The 17,036-nt window shown below is 40.1% G+C and overlaps 1 protein-coding gene across 2 annotated transcripts in view; it reads left to right on the top strand.

Annotated features, from left to right (window-relative positions):
• The window catches only part of ECT2L (epithelial cell transforming 2 like), a 62,965-nt gene extending 47,248 nt beyond the window's left edge, over nucleotides 1-15,717 (top strand). For both annotated transcript variants that reach the window (XM_088024241.1, XM_028121357.1), the window contains 8 exons: nucleotides 72-286; nucleotides 1,253-1,400; nucleotides 3,056-3,129; nucleotides 3,229-3,385; nucleotides 4,064-4,129; nucleotides 5,515-5,603; nucleotides 13,791-13,963; nucleotides 15,590-15,717. In XM_088024241.1, the coding sequence (XP_087880367.1) occupies nucleotides 72-286; nucleotides 1,253-1,400; nucleotides 3,056-3,129; nucleotides 3,229-3,385; nucleotides 4,064-4,129; nucleotides 5,515-5,603; nucleotides 13,791-13,963; nucleotides 15,590-15,717 (1,050 nt within the window). The remainder of the gene's footprint in view (nucleotides 1-71; nucleotides 287-1,252; nucleotides 1,401-3,055; nucleotides 3,130-3,228; nucleotides 3,386-4,063; nucleotides 4,130-5,514; nucleotides 5,604-13,790; nucleotides 13,964-15,589) is intronic.
• Nucleotides 15,718-17,036: the final 1,319 nt, after the last annotated feature.

Below are 17,036 nucleotides of genomic sequence, written 5' to 3'. Positions count from 1 at the left end.
TTCAGGCTCTTTGAGACTGTAAACCGGGGGTCATTCTGCTTTCCCTATGAGTTCTTAATGCCTTTCTACAGGAGAGAAAGCTCCAGATGGACTCAGCTGAAAAGCGATCGAGAGTTGTCGGGGAACTCTTAGAGAGCGAGAGAAAATACGTACAGATGCTGGAAATTGTGAGAGATGTCTACGTAACGCCCCTGAAAGCAGCGTTGTCATCAAACAGAGCGATTCTCAGTGCTGCAAACATCCACATCATTTTCTCTGATATTTTGCAGATTTTAAGTCTCAACAGGTAAACTCTGAAGAGGTATTTTTTCAAATATTCATTATGCCGTCGGAAGAACCCACACTTAACTGTTTCAAACGTTGTACCGAGGAGCCCCTTCTTGGAGCCCCTGATCGTCACACGGGAGAGGGCTCTCGCCACGAGCATGCCCGGGGGCTTGCCCATGCCTCATTTCCACGCACCGGTTCCAGGAGTGGAGCTCGGGGCCTGGGGGTCCTGTGTTCCATGTACTGTCCACGCAAAGGCAAGAGGAAGGAGAGCTGCCCGGCATCGTTAATCAGCAGTGTCCGGCTGAGCGAAGGGAAAGAAAACAAAAGGTTTCGCGGGATCGGGTCACTAGGATACTGGGCTTAGGGAACCAAGGCTGGGGGCCAGCTGAATGACAGCACGCTGTTTCAGGTATGCCCGTCGACACGGGAAAGTGATCATGTGTGCGGACAGGCAGACTGAGCCGCCCCGCCAGTCACTCTCCGGGTAACTCGGAAGCTCCTCACCCCCACTGGGGCCCAGCTGCTACAAAAGGAAGAGATTAAACTAGGCCTTTTCCCAGTTTCGAGGCCTGGGAGGGCTGAACGACGAACAAAGCTAGGTCCACAGCAGAGGGCCCATCGGGGGTCAGGCGTCTGAAGTGAGGGGAGCGCTCTCCTCTGAGGGCTCTGAGAAACCTTCCCCGCCTGCCTGGCTGGCCCCGTGGGAGTGGGACAGTCAGGGGACAGCCCTGTGGAGGCCAGCCTAGGGCTCCGACGCCAGGGATTAAGAGGAAGAGGTGAGATCCCACCAGAGTCGACCTGCTTCTTCACCCCCCCACCCCTCCTCCCTTCTGGGCAACTCTGCCCTGCTGTGTGTCAAGGCAAACAGATTTGACAAAAGCCCTGCCAGGCTGCACTAATGACAACTAATTTATTTTTATTTTTTAAGTTTCTAGGTTATCCCCAGCCCATATTTCACGGGCGTGCTTTTCTCATATGGCAGGCAGTTTCTAGACAACCTGAGAGACAGACTGCGGGAATGGGGCCCAGGCCACTGCGTGGGAGAAGTATTCCTCAAGTTTGGAAGCCGGTTGAACACATACACCAATTTCTTCAACAATTACCCGGTTGTTCTGAGAACTATGGAGAAGGTAATGATTGAGTTACCATCCAGGCATGAATGAGACTTTCTGAGCTTGAAAGGAAGTTTTGTGTGCAATCCAAAGGACTGGAATTAGTAGGAAAGACTTCTTCCCTACTCTTAGCTTCCAGTTGACCGTGAGCTCTTTGAAGACGGGGCCCCTGACTTACTTAATTTTGTATCACGAAGGGTTAACACAGTGCTTGATAATAGGAACTGGTGGTTGGACTGAACTAATCAGACAAACGGCCGGGCTTTCATCTAGCTGCCCCAGATACTCTGTGGTTCAGTTACAGAAAAATGTTTCACAGTGAGGGAGGAAGAAGACTGAGAACCCTGATTCTGCTCTGCCAACTCACAGCTCTGTGGCCTTGACACGTTCGACTCTCTTCCAGAGAAAAGGAATTAATAATCCCTATGTTTCTTGGAGGAAGGACACTCATTTGTGAAATCTCACCATGAACTAAGGATTTCTTTGTCTTGAATTCCCTTGAGAGTTCATGACAAACAATTTTTCCCTTCATGACCTAAGCTGTATGTGGTGTGGGCCGGAATATTCAGCTCCCTTCTGCATCACTCACTGCTCTTGCCGAGTCTCTTCTGATGGCAGTGAGCTCTCTCTTTCTTTCCTCTTCAATTTGCATCAAAAGGGCAGCAGAAGACGGTCCCTTGCACTTCTGCTAGTGTCTACTATATTCACTTTGGCTGCATCCGCCTGTCCGTACTGAGGCCCTGAGGGTAAGGCCTGGGGGCTGGGAGGCCTCTGGACACATCCTGACCTCAGACCTCTCCCTTTGTAGTATCATTCTTGCCTCACGAAGGGAGCTTAAATACTGCCGGACAACTGAATTTTGTGAAAGTTGCATGAATAAGGCAGTTTCACACAACCAACCTTTAGGACAAGAATGGGAACAACGTGTCACATGATATCATAAATTGATACCAAAATTGTTATAGTTAGGGATAATAATGATATCTATTTCACTGGCATGGGGTGTGCAGATAAATAGTCAGTAAACATTAGCTGTTAATAAGTACACCCAGTGAATATTTGATGCATTTCTGGCATCTTTGAGGCACGTATGTACTGAGAAAAATGAGGTCACTTCCTGAGTGCTCTAATGGTGATGAATGAATACATTTTAAAACAGATATTTAGCACAGTGGAGCCCCTTTATGATGTTACTATGGAAAACATAGTTAACAACAGTATTACAGTGAATACTATTAATAGTTTATTACTGTGGAGATAGCATTTACTGCCTGACAAGCACTTTATGGATAGGATTTTTCCCCTCATCACCACAAGAGTTAGGTAAGGTAATCCACGCAAGAGCTGAGGCTCAGAGAAGTTAAATAACTTGACAGGGTCACATAGAATTAGATAGAATTAAATTAGAATTTTAACATTAATCCAGGCCTACCTGGTTGCAAAGTCTATTTTGTCTATACTGATTAAGTTCACGGAACAGGGTTACTTTATGATACAATTAATACACTGTACTTAGTAGATTAATAAGCACCGCAAGTACTAGTCATGCTTTGGTTAGATGTAGTTGTTGCCCCTTCTGCTTTGAGTGCTTCATAGACCATGCTTGTCTGGTGGAACAGAAGGCTCTTCAGCCGTATTATAGAGCAAAATTTTGACATAATGCTCACCTTTAGTGCAGAGAAATGATACCAGCATTCCGAGCTTTCCTGAAGAGACATGATAAGACCATTGTGACCAAAATGCTGAGGTAAGTTCTGAGGGAGTGCTCAGCGGGGGCGCCCCAAGGACAGGGCACACTTTGACCTTCAGAGAGCGACCAGGGTTCCCTTTTCTCTGCCTCATACAGCCTTCCGGAGCTGCTTTTGTACCCATCACGAAGATTTGAAGAATATGTTAATCTTCTCTATGCTTTGCGGCTTCACACTCCCGCAGAACACGCTGACCGTGGGCACGTGACCACTGCAACTGACCAACTCAAAAAATATAAAAGTTATATAGATCAGGTTGGTTGCTGATAAGAGTTCGTGTCTTTTACAAATGTTACAATGCTTTGTGGTACTGACTCAAAGATCCTGACATACCTTATCCTTTCGTGGTGTTCTTCAAAGTCTCTCCTCCTTTTAATGTGAAATCATGGGGCTCAGTGATTTTGAGCACTAAGAGGATCTGTTCTAAGCCAAACAACATGAGACAGAATGTTTTCAGAGATCTGGATAAGTGCCATAAAACTTTTATTAATATGAAAGTTTGAAGAACTGAATATTTGGATTGATTTTTCTAGATAACTGAAAGAAAAAAAGTAAAATCGTTTGTTTTGGAAGGTACTTATTAATTAACTTTTCTGCCTCAGTAAGTATAGCAATCATAATTATTCTCTGAAAGAATTCAGCATCTTGGAAGACAGTACTATCGTTCTGAAAATATTGTTGTGCTGTGCATATTACGTGGGCATCCAGGCCGAATGTAAACTGAAAAGTTATTTTGCCCTGAAGATACTTTGTGAATACAGTCTTGTCACTTGCCTCTTTCTTTTTAAAACATTGGGGACACGAAATTGAGATTCTTACTAAAGTTTATCAAAATACTGAGCCCTGTATCAAGTGCCATAAAATATTTTAAATCTATTTTCATGTATAAAAACCTCACAATTTTTGTTTGCCTAAAATCCCTTTGTTTACTAGATGAAGCAAAACATCAGTATGAAAGACCAGCTGTCAGAAATACAGAGAATAGTCTGGGGATGCCCGGTACGTATTCTGACGTGCTCACTACATCTCATGCTCATGAATATAACCTCAAGTTACTGGCAAAAGGAGACATGCAGATTACGATTCAGCTAACGTCTGTTGAAGGCCTGCCACGTGCCATGTGCTGGCAAGCTTTCACATTTCACATCCTTGCTAGTTGTAAGGGTGTATAATGAGAAGAGGCACAAGTGGACTTGACCCCATCCCATAATTTTTCTGCAGTCTTAGCTCCTTGACTGGTGCTTCTGTGAACATGACCTCCTTTGGGGAAAGGGGCCATGTCTTCTATTGTTTTATATCTTCCTGTACATAATGCCTGGTGTAGGAATCTGCACCCTGAGGATATCTGAAAAAAATCTTGGGAGTCCTCTGTTGGTTGTTACCTATAGAATATCATCTGGTCCCAGTCTACCTTCTCTCTTACTGCCTTGCCTACCACTTCATGATCAAATCACACAAATCTACTCATAGTGCTCCAATAATGTTAGCCTTTCTCCACACATTTGAGCTTTGCCCATGCTTTCCTTCTCTGAAATTGCCTTCCTTTCCCACTCCACTGGATAAACTATTCATCCTTTAAAAATCCAGTTCAATCATCAGCTTCCTTGTAAAGTTTCCCCAACATCTCCAGCTCTGAGTGCCCCCACCCCCATCCTGGCTATCTTGCAGCACCCTGAACATCTCTGTCACACCTTTTTATGACCCTTAGTTCATAAGACTGAGAACTCCATCAGGCATGAGCTACGATTTACTTGTCTTCTGATGTTTAGCATATAGTAGGAGCTCGATATATGAATTATGTTGAATTAAAGTGCCAATTGGTTGGAAACATTTTTATTTGGTCAAATTGGGGAAACAAGATGGAGCTGTTTTGTTAGAGTTCAGATCTGCACATTTTGGTAGGGAGAGTGGTGTTGATTGGATTACCAAAAGTCCAAAATCTTGGAACTCAGATTCTGAACTACAGAGTCTGAACTTATCTCTGGATCTCTGTTCACACTAAGTGATCATCTCATGGCTAGATCAGTAAAAGGGTCAACTTCTGAATTTTTAACAATCCATTCACTTCTTTTTCTTCATAAATCCCTTCTTACCTGCTCCCACCCCCTCTTTTTTTTTTAAACACTAGGAAAGCTTTTAAAAAGCTTTAAAGCATTTATAAATAAAATAGTAATTTCAGTAGTTTTAAAACTTAGACAACAACTTCAAATATAGTTTTCACATGAATTCTGTGGTCTTTCTAAAGAAAACCTGTTTTGTCAATAATAAAAACATTCATTTTTCATAATTAAACAGCTTCTGGGGTATAAAACAGTTCTGCAGTAGTGGACTTTTTATTTTCTACAAATTTATGAATGTTTCTAATTTTGTTTTTGGTTTCATAGACTCTATCAGAAGAAAACAGATATCTGATTAGGGTCCAAGATGTAGCCCAACTTAACTGCTGTGATGAGGCAGTAAGTTTCTCTTTAAGGTAAACACTTAACTATCCTATGGCTGTGACTATGTCTTGCTCATCTTGTACCTGGGATCCAGTACAGTGTCTGACACAAGTCTGCAACAAATCTTTGTATTGGACTGAAAACTTAAACATACATTCCCCTGTAGCACTATAAGGTGCTTTATTACCGTACTCACATTCCAGGCAGCTACTGGATAGAATGGGAGAAAATACATTATCTCTGCCAGAACCACAAACTGCAGATTAGCAGGAATTCTGAGGTTGGTCACTTTCCTACTGAAAGGAAATCCAAGTGTGGTGGGTATCACGTTAGTGATTTGCTCACCTATAACAAAAGAGAAGACCAGTTAATTATCCTGATAGTTATTGAGGTTAGTATTAAAAAGGTTTCACCAAGAGACCATCATTACATTGAGGTCTTACTGTATCTGTTTTGCACGGTGCTCACAGTAGCGTTAAGACCAAAAGAATGGAGGGTGCCAATTTCCATAAGCTAGCATCCCCTTTCCTCTTTTAGAACAAGGATGGGCAAACCTTTTCTGGAAATGGTCAGATTGTAAATATCCTAGGTCTTGTTGGCCAGATGATTTTTGTGGCAACTACTAAATTCAGCATTATAGCATAAAAACAGCAACATAATGATACAACACATGAATAATACAATCTGCATAAACAGTACAGTGCATAAATGAGGGAGCATGGCTGAGTTACGGTAAACCTTTATTTACAAAACAAGTGGTGGGGCCATAATTTGCTGATACCTATGTTGGAAAATTATTTGCAAAATTATGTTCTCAGTATTAATGGCAAAGATGACAACTGAACAAATAGTAACCAAATGGAGAGAAATCAACTCCTTTAATTCTTCCAACTCCAATAAAAGAAATAAAAATTGATTTGCCTCTTATTTCAATGAATATTTCAATGAATGTTTCCCAAAGGTGTAGGTCAAGGGGGTGATTGGAAGAAACCCAAAGCTTCACCTCTATTCTTGCCTAGAGTGGTTCTAAATGAAAATCAAATCATGTAATTGTGTTACTTTTCTCATGATCACAGTGTTTTTTGTTTTCTTTGTTTTGTTGTTTTTGTTCAATAGCAACAGAAGTGAGCTGCAGTGATGGAAGGAAACTACTTACCAAACCAGCAATTCTAAACACACTGGTGTAGTAGGAGACATGCTAGGGATTATTCCAGTTTTTTATTATTAGAATTTATTTTACCTTCATGTATTCATAAAGGTAACACTCTCCTTTTATGTCAGTCTGAGTTTCTGACCTACATAATTTACCTTTTCTCTAAAGAACTTCTTTTAACATTTCTTGCTAGGCAGGTTTACTGGCAATGAATTTCCTCGATTTTTGTTTGTCTGAGAGTCTATTTCTCTTTCACTTGAAGGATAATTTTGCTGGCTACAGAATTCTGGGTTGCTGGGTTCTTTTCTTTCAACACTTATTCTACTCTACTCTCTTCTTGCTTGCCTGGTTTCTGAGGAGACATCCAATGTAATTCTTATTCTTGTTCTACTTTGGTAGGGTTTTGTTTTGTTTTTGTTCTTTGGGTTCTTTTAAGATTTTATCTTTGATTTTCTGGAGTTTGAATGTAATATGCCTAGGTGTAGATTTTTTGGTATTCACCCTGCTTGGTATTTTCTAAGCTTCCTGGATCTGTGGTTTGGAATCTGTCAATAATTTTAGAAAATTCTCAACCATTATCACTTCAAGTAGTTTTTGTTTGTTTGTTTCTTTCTCTTTGTTCTCCATGTGATACTCCCATTAGACATATGTACACATTTTAAAATTGTCCCACATTTCTTGGATAACCTGTTCCTTTCTTTTGCAGTCATTTTTTTCTCTTTGCTTTTCAATTTGCTAAGCTTCTATTGATGTATCTTCAGGCTCATTGATTTTTCCCTCGGCTATGTCCAGTCTGCTATTGAGCACATCAAAGGCATTATTCATTTCCATTTCAGTGTTTTTAATTTCTACAGTTTCTTTTTCACTCTTTCTTAGCGTTTTCATTTCTTTGTTTTTATTACTCTTCTGTTCTTTTGTTGCATGTTGTCTACTTTTTTCATTAGAGTCCTTGACTTATTTATTATAAATATTTTAAATTCCTTGTCTAATAATTCCAACAACATCCCTGCCATATAAGTCTGGTTCTGATGTTTGCTTTATCAAACTGATCTCTTTCCTCTTAGCATGACTTGTAATTTTTTGTTGAAAGCTAGGCATAATGTATTAGGTAAAAGGAACTGAGGTAAATAGGTCTTCAGTGTGAGGTTTTATGTTTATATGACTAGATGTTAGCCTGTGTTTACTGTTTGTTGTATTTGTGATGTCAGAGACTACAGTTTATTTTGGTGTTCTTGTTTTTGTCCCCCCTGTTGTCATTGAGTTTCCCTAGAGATCCCTTAAATAGGGTTTGAGCCTTCTAGTTCTTTTTAGCTGTGATCCCTTGTCATTATAAGGAATTCTTATTGATGTGATATCAAATGGGAAGGAAGGAGAAGGGAAGAGTTCTATAGTTTCATGGTTGGGTCTTAGTTTTTTAGTGAGCTGTGCCCTGAGCTAGGACTTTCACAGTGTTTTTTCAGTCATTTTTGTTTGTTGTTTTGTTTCCTTTCATTTTTGTACCTCTAAGAGGCAAGGAAGCCTGGAAGGGGCTGGAGGTAGGTGTTTCCCCTCCCCCATATTGGTTAGATTCTGGTAAAATAGTTTCTCTTGAGGGAAGTCCTTTGGTAAGGAAAAGAGAACTCTTCAGGCACATTTCAAAAAAAGTTACCTTTCCCCTCCCTATCAGGAAGAATGAAGACATTTTTCTTTGATCTTCACAGTAAGAACCTGGTGGGGCTCCTGGAAGTAAAACGCATGCAAGTTTTAAATTCATGCAAGTGGGGAGAGAATGTTCCCCTAAGGCTAGGCTTCCAGGGGTTCTTAATATCTTAAAACTAGTTCACTGCTCCAGCAGGGAGTTTCTGCCTCCAGTAAGCTGTGTTTCTCTGTTCAGTGTGTCTCTCCAGCTTTCGGGGTTCTGGTTTACCTTGTGACTGTAATTCTCTGATGGACCAAAGAAGAGCTGTTGAAGTTTTTCAGCTTCTTTTTTGTTGTGAGGATGGAAGTTAGGACTTGCAAGCTCTTTACATGTCCAACCAGAAGCCACATGGCTCAATTATTAGAATTTAGGCTTGACTTCAGTATTTGGACAACAGAGAATACATTTAACAATTTGAGGATCATGGGAGAATACTAAATTATTTCACACTCTAATTATGAGGTGCATTTATGTTAAAATAGGCACCATCTCAGTGATTTGTCAAGCAATAAATGTAAATGTAACTTTACATTAACATTTAAAATTAAGTAAATGCAAGATAGGTTCATATTTGAAAAGATATTATAGAATTTTTAGTCTGAAACTTTGTTTTCTATCATTTTGGAAAGTCAGATAAAACTCAAGAAATCCCACTCCCATGACTTCCATTAGGGATTTCTACTTAAAGAAAACTGCTTATATTTATACATAAAATGCTGACTTACATGAGTATAAGGCTTTATAATTTACCATATTTTTTATTAATGCTTTTTACTTATTTATTTATTGTAATAATTTCTACACCCACTGTGGGGCTCAAACTTACAACCCCGAGATCAAGAGTTACATGCTCTTCCAACTGAGCCAGCCGGGCGCCCCTACCATATTCTTTACATTCTCTCATTTGATACACTCATTACAATCACTTGCCGAGGCAAGTAGGTCTGGAACCATGTTAGGGTGGGAATCTGGATTTAAGTAAGTTTTCTGAGGCCACAGAATAAGTGCTGGTCTGAAATTCAAAACCAAGTCTCAGTGCTCTATCTACTGATTAGACCAGCAGGTGGAAAGATGAACTGAGCCTTCCTCATAATAAACTTACCAACCGAGCAGCAAGTACTAAACACATTACTAATAAACAAGAGCTGTGACATGGAAAAAAACAAGTCAATATTTGCACTGTAAATGAAAACATTTCCTCTGGGGTAGAGATGAAGTCACAGGGTCATTTAGAGCTGGGAAATTTGAACATATTTGTCGCTCTGTTGATATAGCCCACAGAATTTGGGGATATGTTAAGCTTTGATAATATATTACATAATTTGGAACTTTTATAATATTGTTCTTCCAGAAATACCAGTTCTCATTGATGTGACTTTCAGCCTGCTGGTTTTTAAATTGGCTTTTGTTGTTGTTCCTCCTTTCCTCACTTGATGCCGAGGCGACAAAAGGTGGAGCCCTCTAGGACTGGCGAACGGTGGCATGGCCTTGAATCACCAAAGGGAGACATCCACTTCTCAGACCAAGTCCTCTTGAGGAAAAACCCTATTACACTGCCAAAAAAGCATACTGTGAACTTTCTTTTTGCCTTACCCAAAGGGACCTACAGTCAGTTACCGGGGCAGCTATGTACTGGGGACTTCCCAGGGATACTGGACTCTGGCTCTGAATTGACAGCCTGGCAATTCAGAAAGTCACTGTACTCCTCAGGTCAGAGTGTGGATGTTTAGGAGCTACAGTTTTGGCTCAGGACAGCTCAGAGAACCTATGGCTCACTGTTGTCTGCTTATGCCTAACATTGTAAAATTCCTTTCAAGGTTTTATGTATTTATAGAAGTTGGGTACTTCATCGTTTTGGCAGTCTGATACAATAAACAACAATAAAACACTTCTAGAATGATGTTAGGAATTTAAACTATAATAGACCTATTACATTTTGCTGAGTCATTTGACCTATTTCTGAACAAGAAAAGAAATCCTATCCAACCAAATTCAGGGAAAAAAACTCTACCCTTGGAGCTGGTTCTTTTGAATGAGCAGAAGTAGCTTTCTGAAACCCTATTAGGATCCATAGTTTCCACTTCAGTTGCTCTATTATGTCAATATGAGAGGTGAAATTACTTACTTTTACGTATGTAGAAGAATTATTAAGTTTTTTAAAAATGGTTCTGGTGTTTCTTGTCTTTGGATGAAAATTGTTGGAGATCTCGAGGGGATTGATTGATTGATTAAAAGATTTTTATCCACTCATTTTAGGGAGGGAGAGAGAGAGAGAGAGAGAAAGAGAGTGAGCAGTGGGAGGAACAGAGGGAGAGTGACAAGCGAACTCCACGCTGAGCCTGACGCAGGGCTGGATACCACAACCCTGAGATCACGACCTGAGCCAAAATCAGGAGTGGGACGTTTAATTGACTGAGTCACCCAGGAGCCCCTGGAGGGGCTTAACTTAGTAAATGGCTTTTGAAAACCATTTTTCTAGATAGAACTCGGATTTATTTTAGATAGCATTCTCATAATCAGATCGAAATAATGAAAACCTATGTGTGTTTTCAAGCCTCTTTCCCTGCTCATGTCCTCTGATTACAAGTGGCCTCAACTTCGAGTTAATCTCCCCTTCCCTGGGCCAAACACCCACTCGCTCTGCGTGGGTCACAAAACTGGGATTCTTTGATTTACCTCTACTCTGTGTTACACCTTCCAAAAGAAAAAAAAATGATTATTTACCTTTCAAAGCCACTTCTTTAAAGCAAACTTGTGTGCACATTCTCTGATAATTCAGATATAACAGCAAAATTTTATTATAGCTTTGAACATTTTTTTAAACTGGTATGATAGGAGAAATAATTGTTCTCATAAGTAATGTGGTAAAATTGCCAAAAAAGGGCAAGAATACGGATGGGAGTGGCCATTTACCACATACAGACCATTACACATAGATTGAAATATCTCCTTTCTTGCTTCCTCTCTCTCTCATCCCTAGTTCTGTATGCACCATTATTGTCAGAATACCCTATCAACTTGATCTAGAATATTGTTTCTTGCAAGATGTCAGTATATGTGAAGCATCCCACTCCTTCCAGCCTAAATCATAACCACATAGAGATGGGAAGGAAATGCACGAAAAAGGAAAAGGTGGCTGTAGGGGCTGGGTGACCACTGCCTTTCTATTTATTCACACACCTAACAGAGCTGGTACCTGCCTAACACGCTCCGAATAGCTGAACCTGAAATACAGTACTCCTCAAAAATGTTTAAGTCCTGGATCCAGTCCTTTGCCTAGCATGACATGGTTGTAACAGATGATTTAAATGCCTCACTCCTCAAAATGTGGTCTGCACATCAGCATCGTCAGGGAGCTATTAGAGATGCAGAAAACCTCAGGCTACTCTAGTTCTACTGCATCAAAATTTGCATTTTAACAAAAATCTCCAGGTAATTTAGAGGGACATTAGAGTTTGTACTATGTACAAGTCAGAGCCATTATCATACATAAAGTGGACTCTAAATGGTAATTATAGCAGGTTTTATGGACAGTCTTCTGAAGGTTTTTGATAAAAATACATAAAACCTTTGACGAATCAATCCTACCCCCCCAGAAGCCTATCTGATAGAAATAACAACACGTGTAAGGGATTTGATTATAAATAAAGATCAGTTTATTCGAATATTGCCCATAGTGGCCATAAAGACCTAATTAAAGGAAGGAGAGAGAAAGGGAGAAGGGAGGAAAGAGACCCAAGCCTGTAAACAAAACCAGTGGGCATCAAAAGGGGAAGAGTTGAATAAATGATGATCTACACACACCGTAAAGTATTATTTGGCCACTAAAAAAAGAGAAAATTAAAGCAGCACCTGGGTGGCTCAGTTAAGCATCTGACTCGTGATTTCAGCTCAGGTCACGATCTCAGGGTCCTGGGATCAAGCCCTGCATCAAACTCCATGCTCAGTGTAGGGTCTGCTGGAAATTCTCTCTCTCTGTCCCTCCCATCACGTTCTCTCTTTCAAATAAAAGAATCTTAAAAAATAAATAAACAAATAAAGCCATGCCAGTTAACTTGAAGTGATTTCCATTGCTAAGCGAGAAAAGCAGAAAAAAAGTGTGGATGTTACCATTTTTGTAAAATAATGGCAACCTACCTGTAAATAGATGTGTATACATGTACATATGTGTGTGATTACCTGAGCAAGTAAGAAAACAAAGACAGGTACTAGTTTGGTAACTTGGGTGGCCTGGGTGCAGGAAGGAGGGAGCCAAGCAAAAAGAAAAAGTGAAACAAAAATGGACACTTAATAAAGCCAGTGGTATGGATTGATGCCACTTTAGCATTTATGTAAAAGTTTATGTAGATTTAAATTGACAATTTAAAAAATAAACAAAGCTAGTGAAGATAAAAAATGAGACTTCCTCTGTTCATCAAGCTAGTAAATGGACTCCCTTCCTTAGAGTAACTGAGGGTTGTTTGATGCTTCTAGAGAAAAAATGTTTGGTTACCCTCCAACCAAACACTGAGCTATCTTCACTTAGCCACTCCTGGAGTGGGGGGAGAGGGGCTGAGGACACTGCGGTGGGTGGGGGGAGGGCTCCCCTAGCTCCTCCCCAACATGTTGCTTGACTCCCCGGTGAGTACTCACACAAGCAAACCCATACTAGAGTACATTGGCGCCTACCAAGCTGGAGACCCGGCTCCAGCAACACAGCAGCCTAGAGTGTAATAGATGGAGGTTGAGGGCACGACATTTTGCCTGCTGATAAACATGCCTCAGTTGACCATCATAGCAATCTCAGTGAAAATGAAGAGTTACTTCTCACCTTTCATACTGATGAAGTGTATTATCTATTGATTTCCCTCCAACCAAAATTAGAAAAATTCTAATTTCCTACCTAGTTCCTTTAACCTTCAGTTAAATGCTTTTCTTTTCCCTGCTTTGTACTTAAGATACCTTGGGCCATATTGGTTCTTGTGCTTTTCTCTACCCCAACCTGTTACACTGAAGATGAAACCAAACCAAACCAAACTTACTTTCCCCAGATTGCCCAAATACATCAGATACAAAATACATTTGACAGAAGTTTAACACAGCTCTAGCATAATTCATGTTGTAAAGGAGGAAAAGTTCAATGTCTCTTTCCCCCACATCCCCACATTGAATGTTTGTCCAGTGGCTAAGTTCAAACCATTCCACCAGGAACCTTGAGACCCCCCCCACAGCAGTGGTCTGAGAGACAGAAGGGAGTATTCACACCAGGAGAAAAACTACTGAGAACTCCAATGAGCCATTCCAACCTGTCTGTAGTGGGCAAAAGCCTCAACTATTGGCTTATCAACACAAAGATGGTGAATTGTGTAACAAAGTATGTCCGTGTAACCCTTCTCCACTTTAACACAGGCTCTATGAACACACCCGTGACCTCAGTCTTTTCCTCTTCAACGATGCACTGCTTGTTTCTAGTCGGGGCACATCTCATACTCCATTTGAGAGGACTTCAAAATCAACCTACCAGTTCATTGCATCAGTGGCCCTTCATCGGTTACTTGTAGAGGATATTCCAGATTCCAAATGTATGTATTCTTTTTCTTCCAAGAGTTAAAGACCTTTAGGAAGCTATATTATATAATGCTCATTAACTATTATAATATAAAGTAGGAAAAGGACTAGAATTTTCATTTGCAAGTTTGCAAAGAGTTCTTCAAATATTTTTAGCATTTCATTAATGTAAACTTTGCACCTATCGGAAATAGCAAAGGAAAGGAATGCTGGCGTTGTCAGACATGCACCCTACATATTAGGAAAACAACTCTCAAAAATCATAGAGGCATGAACCCACATCATCCTGAGTTCTTTGAAGCAATCTGACAGGAGAGCCACTAGTCACTACTGCTTGTAAATGTTACAATTTTATACTTTTACCTATCACTTTTCCATTTTACTAGGACTATACTGTCTATAGATGTTATTATATTTTAGATTTTTATATGCTGTTTCCATTGCACTAGGATGAAGTGATTATTACAGATCTATGTACCTTTTCTTCCTTAAATTCATATTCAAGTTGGCAGTTGTTCTGTAATTGACAGATTTGCAGAAGATGTTTAGTAACAGACATTTCACTCATTAATAACCTCAATAGAACTCTCGTCTGTTACAAAAAGAAATCCTACCTAAAACTACCATGCCTATTTTTAGTTATTATCCTACACGCTACTTCCCAAGCTTAAAGGGATCCTTCTCTTCTCTCAGTTTCTGTTAGGCCAATCTGAATGGAATACCTCTCGTTCTAATACTCTTCATTGCACATCAAGGCAGGACTTACGGTTAAAGCTGGAACGAAGGACTTCGAGAAAACTCACCCTTAAAAAAGGGCTGCTTCCCTTTAGCTCTAGCCTCATTTTAAATCTGAGCCTGAGAAAAAAATGAACACCAACGGTGAAAATAAGTATTTCCACCTAGAAGACAAACTCCGGTGACATGGGTTAGTTATCTATAATCACCGGGAATGGTTAAAGAGGGTAGGACATCTGCTTTCAATCTCCCCTTAGTCAGCTGTGCTGTCTCAAAACATTGTTATGTAAACTGCTAGACAGTTGGCACTCAGCTACATAGTTGGCTTAATTCCGACAAGGTGGTCCAGGCCTAGCTCTCAGCATCTCTACCTGCACCAACTCTCAGTGCAGACCTTTACTGGTTCCAGTCCTTCGGGAGTGGCCGAGACAAGGAGTTAAAGAACATGACATCATCTACCATCTACATCTACCAATCTTTAAAAATAACTAATTTGGGTGCCTGGGTGGCTCAGGTGGTTAAGCGTCTGCCTGCAGCTCGGGTCACGATCCCAGGGTCCTGGGATCGAGCCCCACCATCAGGCTCCCTGCTGAGCAGGGAACCTGCTTCTCCCTCTCCCTCTGCCTGCTGCTCTCCCTGCTTGTACTCTCTCTCTGAAATAACTTTTTAAAAACCCTGCTAATCAGAATTAAGCAATCACAAGGAGATTATTTTAGATGATATTTGAATTATTCAGTATTTTTAGGAAGTTGTATTCTAAACTGGACCTGTATTTGTTGGAATCCTGCTTTAGTTTTCATGAAGTTCTTAAAGATGACTTGGTCAATTCTTGAATTTTAAAACATTTTTTTTCTTCTGATTGTGACCTGCCAAGATTAACTAGTGGACCTCAAATATTTTTACAGATATCAAGAATGCATTTATTCTTCATGGTCCAAAACGTGAATGGATTTGTGCTACAGAGGCTGAGGATGATAAGTTCCTATGGTTGTCAGTACTCCAAAGTGCAATCGAAAGTAGTATGGAGAAGTGACAAAACATGAAGGGCAATTATAATTCTCCCTGGCAAAGACGAGGTGTTTTCTGTTCCAGAAGACCCAGCAGGAAGCAGAACGATGATCTGTCCTGGATGATGGCAGAATGAACTGGGATGACCCATAAAGTCCCTCCTGACTTTTCAGCTTTATCATCTATGTTCAACTAGGTGAAGAAATGTAAAGTAAGAACAAGCTGAGTCCAAAATTTTGAAGCACTTCTTTTGGTAGTTATTTTTCACACAGTATTGTTCAGACTAATTTGACAGAACAAGGATAATTGTGTATTTAAAGTTTTGTTTTATGATCTAATGAAAACATCAGAATAAAAAAATGTTTCTCAAATGATCGGTCTAGAGAAATATTTTGTTGACTTACCGATCGTCTCTTTGTAAATTTTCATGATATAATTAGTGATTTTAAAATGTGTATAAGAAATATAAATGGCAATTTACTCAAAAACCTGTCACATATGCCCTTAATATGAATGTACTCTCCAGAGAGCATTAAAAATAAACCACTACAAAGTACTAAAAAGTTTTCTGTGATTTTTAAGTGTTTCTTGGTCATAAAATTAAAATTTTTGGACCTTCCAAGTAAGAAGTTTTAAAAAGTTAAATTAGACATTGTTAAATTAGAAGGCTGTTGGGAAAAAACAAACATGTTTTTTTTTCTTTCAAGATTTTATTTATTTATTTGATAGAGAGAGAGAGAGAGAGAGAGGGCACAAGTAGGCAGAGTGGCAGGCAGGGGGAGAGGGAGAAGCAGTTTCTCCTCTGAGCAGGGAGCCCGATGCAGAACTCGATCCCAGAACCCTGGGATCATGACCTGAGCCGAAGGCAGCCGCTTAATCGACTTGAGCCACCCAGGCGCCCCCAAAACACTTTTTAAGACACAAAAATAAAGGGTGCCTGGGTGGCTCAGTCGGTTAAACGACTGCCTTCGGCTCAGGTCATGATCCCAGGGTCCTGGGATCGAGTTCCACATTGGGCTCCCTGCTCGGCGGGGAGTCTGCTTCTCCCTCTACCCCTCCCTGCTGCTCATGATCTCTCTCTCTCTCAAATAAATAAATAAAAGATCTTTAAAAAAAAAAACAAAAATAAATTAAGACAATTCTGTTTGGAGAGAAACAGCAAAACACGTGTTCAGTAGTTTTCTGTACCTTTAAAACCTTCATTTAATTATTTAACAAACTGAAGCCATAATCTGTTAGGCAATTGGAAATTTCTGCTGATGTATGCAGTAGTAGTAGTATTTTTTACTTGAAGTAGATATTGATCTTGGAAGCTTTCAGTTGTCAGTTTCGTTTTTGTTTCAT

Source organism: Eumetopias jubatus, unplaced genomic scaffold (genome assembly GCF_037043125.1).
Source record: "Eumetopias jubatus isolate StellerSeaLion01/CBP00866 unplaced genomic scaffold, mEumJub1_p1.0 scaffold_6, whole genome shotgun sequence".
Lineage (NCBI taxonomy): Eukaryota > Metazoa > Chordata > Mammalia > Carnivora > Otariidae > Eumetopias > Eumetopias jubatus.
Note: the sequence above shows the minus strand (reverse complement) of the source record. Positions and strands in the feature narration are given on the sequence as shown.